The sequence below is a fragment of the Glycine max genome, chromosome 5 (genome assembly GCF_000004515.6).
Source record: "Glycine max cultivar Williams 82 chromosome 5, Glycine_max_v4.0, whole genome shotgun sequence".
Lineage (NCBI taxonomy): Eukaryota > Viridiplantae > Streptophyta > Magnoliopsida > Fabales > Fabaceae > Glycine > Glycine max.
The window spans coordinates 1,593,607-1,599,511 of NC_038241.2; the positions used below are offsets into that span (position 1 = coordinate 1,593,607).

The 5,905-nt window shown below is 32.6% G+C and overlaps 1 protein-coding gene across 2 annotated transcripts; it reads right to left on the bottom strand.

Annotated features, from left to right (window-relative positions):
• Positions 1–5,526, bottom strand: LOC100527562 (BSD domain-containing protein). Of its 2 annotated transcripts, none has more exons than XM_006579322.4 (6): positions 5,087–5,526; positions 4,650–4,750; positions 3,351–3,367; positions 2,711–2,919; positions 1,806–1,858; positions 1–383 (listed from the first exon to the last, which is right to left on the bottom strand). In XM_006579322.4, exons 1-6 carry the CDS (start codon positions 5,346–5,348, stop codon positions 360–362), a joined length of 666 nt encoding a protein of 221 aa, XP_006579385.1. In that variant the 5' UTR covers positions 5,349–5,526; the 3' UTR covers positions 1–359. The 2 variants fall into 2 exon arrangements, with proteins under 2 accessions (XP_006579385.1, NP_001237898.2); NM_001250969.2 differs by having other exon boundaries at positions 3,270–3,367; positions 5,087–5,516.
• Between the last annotated feature and the right edge of the window lie 379 nt (positions 5,527–5,905).

Sequence of the window (5,905 nt, forward strand, 5' to 3'; positions counted from 1 at the left end):
TATCTGAATGATTTTTCCTTTTCCTTTCAGTACATTTAATGTGTATTTTTTACATAAAAAACTAACAAAACTAGACACCAAATAATTAACTTTTTTATAATCACAAACCCAACTTTTTCATCCCTCAACATGGGGAAGCAACTACATAAATAAAGGGGCAGGAATTTCATCCCTCAACATGGGGAAGCAACTACATAAATAAAGGGGCAGGAAAGGGTTGAAAGAATAAATGTAGGCATCACGGAACAGATCAGCCACCGTATGTGTCGCATCAATAAATTAAGCCTCATTTCATCATGTATATTCTCAGGCATGTTGCAACCCCTTATTTAATGTCAGCCAATAATTTCAAGCACCATCTATGATTTCCCTTTCTCATCATCCTGTACATTCAAACAAGTTATAAAATAAATTAGTACTACAAATGCCGCCATTTAATAAAATTTCAGACCGAAATGAAGTTCCATTTTTTTTTCATCAGTTAGTTTTTATTAGAATGTTAACAAAATGAAGTTTTGCAATTGGGTCGAATAAGTCTTCTATTATAGGAAAAAGAGTATCTGAATGGTTATGGCTGGACTAATGTCCTTAGTACTAACAGCAAAAGCTAGGATTATGGCTATACAAAAGCAGACTATTGCTTGTTTCAAATGGAAAGGCTAAATACTTCTTCTACTTTGTCATCCAAAAAAAAAGGGCTTGATTGAGTATATTAGTAGAATTACAAAAACAAGAACTCTCACAAGTTTAGCAAATATTTAGATTAACAGCAACAAGTGCATGGATCAAAATGTAGAATTCTCTTTCTCTCTTGCAAGGATCAAAACAAAGTGTATATTACAAAATAAAAAATTATTCGCTATAAGGACTAAATCTAACAGAGTTATAACATCTGCAAATGACGGACCAATTTGTAATCGACTTTCCATGTAGAAATAAGAATTTTTTTATACAGGAACAAAAATGAAAGTAGCATCAAGTGTAGGGATCAAATTTTTAATAACTTTCTATGAAACAAACAATAATTTAACCCACAAAAGTATTTCAAATTGTAATTTTTTGGTCAAGCCTAGACAAGCATTTTCAAGGATAATGAAGAAAAAGTTTATTTAATTTTATTTTAAGATAACATTTACTAAAAGAAATAAAAAATGCATACCCACGCAGGGGTTTGCTAATATACTCTTATGTGTTTTGTAAAAGGAATAAATTAATAAGCTACAGTTTCGGAAACATATTAACAAATCTAAAGTTATGTTTGCCACATAATCCTAAATAGTGTGTGTGTGTATATATATATATATATATTAGAGAGAGAGAGGATCAAGTTACTCAAAGAGTAACTGATCTTACTATTAGATCTTGAAAAAATGAAAGATGAGGATGAGAAATAAGTCTTTAAGTAGGGAAGAAGTTTTTTCGTACCGGGAAACATGATTCCTGGGAATGTGTAAAATACATTTGGTTAGTCTTAATATGTTTCCTGTGAATTAAAGATTCATGTAAAATATGTAACTAAAACTTTTCCTTCACTGGGAAAAGTTGGATTCCAGTCCCCCTTCTTGGGAATGTTTTTGCAGGAAAGTGAGTTAAAATTGATTCCCGGAAATCATAGTTTCTTGACAGTCTTTTTTATTAATTGCATACCAAACATGAGAATCATAGTTTTCCACTTTAAGATTTCTGGGATAGTAAAAATTTCCCATCTATCAAGTGCCCCCCTTAAAGTTACTCTTGGAATAACTTGATCCCTCCTCAAATATGTATACACACACCATAGCTAGTACAGATTATTTCATGCTTACCGAATTATCCATCAGTTTTTCCAAATCATCATCATATCCCCCATCGCCATCATCTGAAAGACCAAAGAGATTGTTGGCAAATATAAACTCTTCAAATTTAATTTCATACATGAATAAATGAACCACCCAGAGCACATATTTTTCTATACTTGAACTAATATACCCAAAGGAACACACTATCATTGGATATAATTCTCCAACTCTAGAGAACATAGTGGCATAGACTAACAAAAAGGAAAATATGAAGAAAATGGTAATCCATCTAGTTGGCTAAGCTTTAGTTATGTCTGCATTGATTGAGAAAGTTAACAGTTTAAACTAGATTATTTGTTTGGATAAGGGGTGGAAGGAGAAAAGATGGAAAGGGAATAATTCCCTCAAGCTCTCACTATTGTTCCCCTCCAAACTAGGGCATAATGAGGGTAGAGAACTTTGTTTTATTTTAAAAACTTATGATGACTATTTATCTTACAAATTTAGTTACTTAGAGAAAAATTGGTTATATTAAAAAACAATTACACTTAAAATTCATAACAATTCTGCCTTGACCTTTTTCCTCTCATTAATCATCCAAACATGGGGAATGCAAAACTATATGATTTTCTCCATTCCCCCTTCCCTTCCCTTCCATTCCATCTCATCATTCTAATACTTCCAAGTTATGCAGCTTAAATAAGAAAACAAGTATAATCCAAAATATGCAAAAGATAAATTGTTTGGAAATCAACATAACTATATCCATTTTACTTATATGGTTTATCTCCTTTAAATTACTCTGGGTCTGGGACAGAAAATTTCTTTCACATCAATTATAAATGGAGATGTACCAAACTCATACACAATATACCAGTATATCTTTCAGAAATAGATAACAAATTTTAATAGATTAAATTAATAAAGCGTACCAGGCTCATCATCACTGTTTCCTTCTCCCAGAAGAAATACATCCAAGTCTTGCTCTGTTGATGAATTCGAAGGTTTGGCCTCCTTTTTCACTTCTTGCACCTCTTGATTGGAGATCAATTCAGTGTTTAAGGATTCCATCATCACTTTGTGATCTTTTACTTGTTCACATGATTTTAGTTTATTGTCTTCCATGTACTTATTCTCATAGCTGTCAGAAATCATATGACAAAAGTTTGCCAAATGTCACAAAAGCGTGTAACTATAACAGTATAACCTACGTTAAAGAGCATATGTTAACTTATAGACGCATTTCTTATAACACGTACAAGTACAACTAGCTTGATATTTATCCACAAGTATAGGATTTTAAGAGTGTAGCGATCATCAGCTAGAATTATTGTTATTAATAATTTATGCACATCCAACTAAATTTTCAAAAACTCAACCAACGTTCACCTGCCTGTATGAGCTCTGATTTAAAAAACTAAATCATATTTTTGAAAAAATAATATTTAATGTGAATACCAAAATTCTCAAGCAACAAGGCAAAGTACATACGGTGCAGTGTGATTATTCACAAGTATAAAATATATTCTCCAAAACTTCCTCTCTTTCATGACTCGTGGACACAGTTCATACCTCAATCCTGAAATCTCCTGTAACAAAAAAAAATTGAATAGTGAGTGGAAGTACATTATGTTTCAAATATGTAATATGTAATTACAAGAAAAAATGCAATCGTAATTGACATAGAATACAATATCACATGTATACTCAAACCAACACATATAAATAGGCAACATATTTTACTTTATTCATGCTAGATTAACACAAAAAAATGCAATGTCTTTGACCCAATTATTTGCTCCAACAAACTTGGATATCAGAACACCAAGCATCAATTCTACCATGGAAGCATGTCACCAATCTTCACGGGTGGATCTGACAAGGTGACAATTACAGGAGCATGAAAAGAGACAGACATAACTCACCTTGCTGCAATTCAGAGTTGTTAACTCTTACACCATTCTTCTAACTTCTATCCCCCCCTCCCTCTTTCTTTCTTTCTTTCTCGCATACACAGACAAAACCTCCCAGAACACAAAGGTCAACACTAATCAAGACACAAACTATTCACAGTATCTTAATCTCATACTCCCTCTACAACTTATTGTATTCATATGTTTCAGACTCAGCCATTACTCCATGATACTATTTTACCCCAAACATCAGTTCAATTTACGAAGTATCCTGGTTGAGTAATTTTCTGGACAAGTTGACAAATATTAGACACTTCCCATTCCAATGGTTAAGGATACATAAATTCTTCATCTGTCGTCTATGACTACTTGTAGGTAAGCAAACAAAGAGAACATTTTTCACAATTAATCGGAATGATTTAGATGCAAAACATTACTTGTCCAATATCTATCTGGACCTTTACCACTAATCAATGTCTAGGACTTGGCCCTCAATAACAAACAACCAAAGGCATAAATCCTTTTCCCAGCCCAATCCTAATCCTCAGATCAGCATCGAACACTGCCTGAAACTTAATCATACTCAAACTTTCTAATTTCTCTGGAGAAAATAAATCACTGCGACAAGAATACCTAGATAAAACCAGATGCAATCATATCCAAGACATGCAACGTTTTCAAGTTAATATGAATACTGAAAAGTAAAAAAGAAAAGAAAAGAAAAAGCATGTTTAAGAGTCTAAGACTAAATTCTTGAATGAAAATAAAATTGTACTTCTTAGGCATCACTATTTACATGTTAGTAAAACAATGAATAGCAGGTGCCTCTCTTAAATTTAATGAAAGCACTGAGAAACCATGCGGTGCATTAATTAACACCGATAAAAGTACCCATGCCCTGCATAGCTTTGATAACATTCTTTCTGATTCACAAAAACACATTAAAAAAAGGTGCTACCTTGACTGTAGAAAGAACAAGACTGGCATGTTTTTCCTGCCACTCGGTTAGGTCCTGCCTAACATTTGAAACTGCAGGAACATCAGACAATTCCGTATCATCTGCAAATGGATGGGAACCAAAACTTTCATAACCTCCTCAAACTTGGTGGGTAGCATTCGTAATGAACTGAAAATGTTTGCTATAAATAAATAAAAATAAATTTAAAACATGCTTTAAATAATAGAATGAAAAACTAGAAATAGAATGCTTCCCGTTTTCACTTTAGAATATGACACAACTTCGGTTGCAAATTATATTCATTCAATAGTCTAATTTCGATTTCTCACCTAACAAAGTAAATCTTAACTTTATTTAATTATTGTTCATGGACAGTGGACACATATAATTGCACTTAACCCTAATCCACACACAAAATAAAATAAAACGAAAGAAACCTTGAAGGGGAAAATCCTCAAAGGTAGTGATGGTGATTCCTTTGACAAAGTCCCTCAACTCTTCGGTGATGCCAAAACGGTGGAGATCGACGTCGTTTATGGCATAAGGTCGGGGCAAGTGCTTGGAAGCTTGCGCTGCGATTTCTTTGGTGGTTTCTGCTATGATGTTGGTGAATTGGGTAGCTCTAGCTCCCAACGACAGTTCCTGGGATCGTTTCGCTGCTTCTTCCGCAAAGCTTCGGGCTCTGTTCCACAGCTCCATCTTCCTCTTTTGGTTCACGACTGATTCAGAAAAAGGTTTTTTTGGATTTGGATACAACAACAATGTCTCTCATTTTTCATATTATTTTATTATTAAAAAATAAGAAGAAGAAAATTTCTCACTGTTTTTGCCAACGGGTTTCTCGTCAAAGTGATAAATTTTGGGATCAAGACATGCAAACGTGACCAAAGCTGATAGTAATAGGGAGTGCTATAACCACCAAAAGATAATATCAGAATTTGTTAATTTTTATTTTTAGTACTAACTTATCCTTAATGGATAATTATTATCATTTGTAAATATCTATAGATAGAATTAATACAGAAAGACATAAAAGAATTAGTATAGTTTAATTCTCTTTTCGTAACAAGAGGTCTAATATTTTAATATATAATTATAGTTTTAATATTAATTTCTTTTACATTTTTCTTTCTTACTAATCCTAAATTTAATTTCTTTATATTTTGTGGAACACAATTGACATAAAGTGCGATCATACATTTGTGTAGGTATGTAAGTGTGTGAATTTGTTATTTATGACATAAATCTATGTGTAA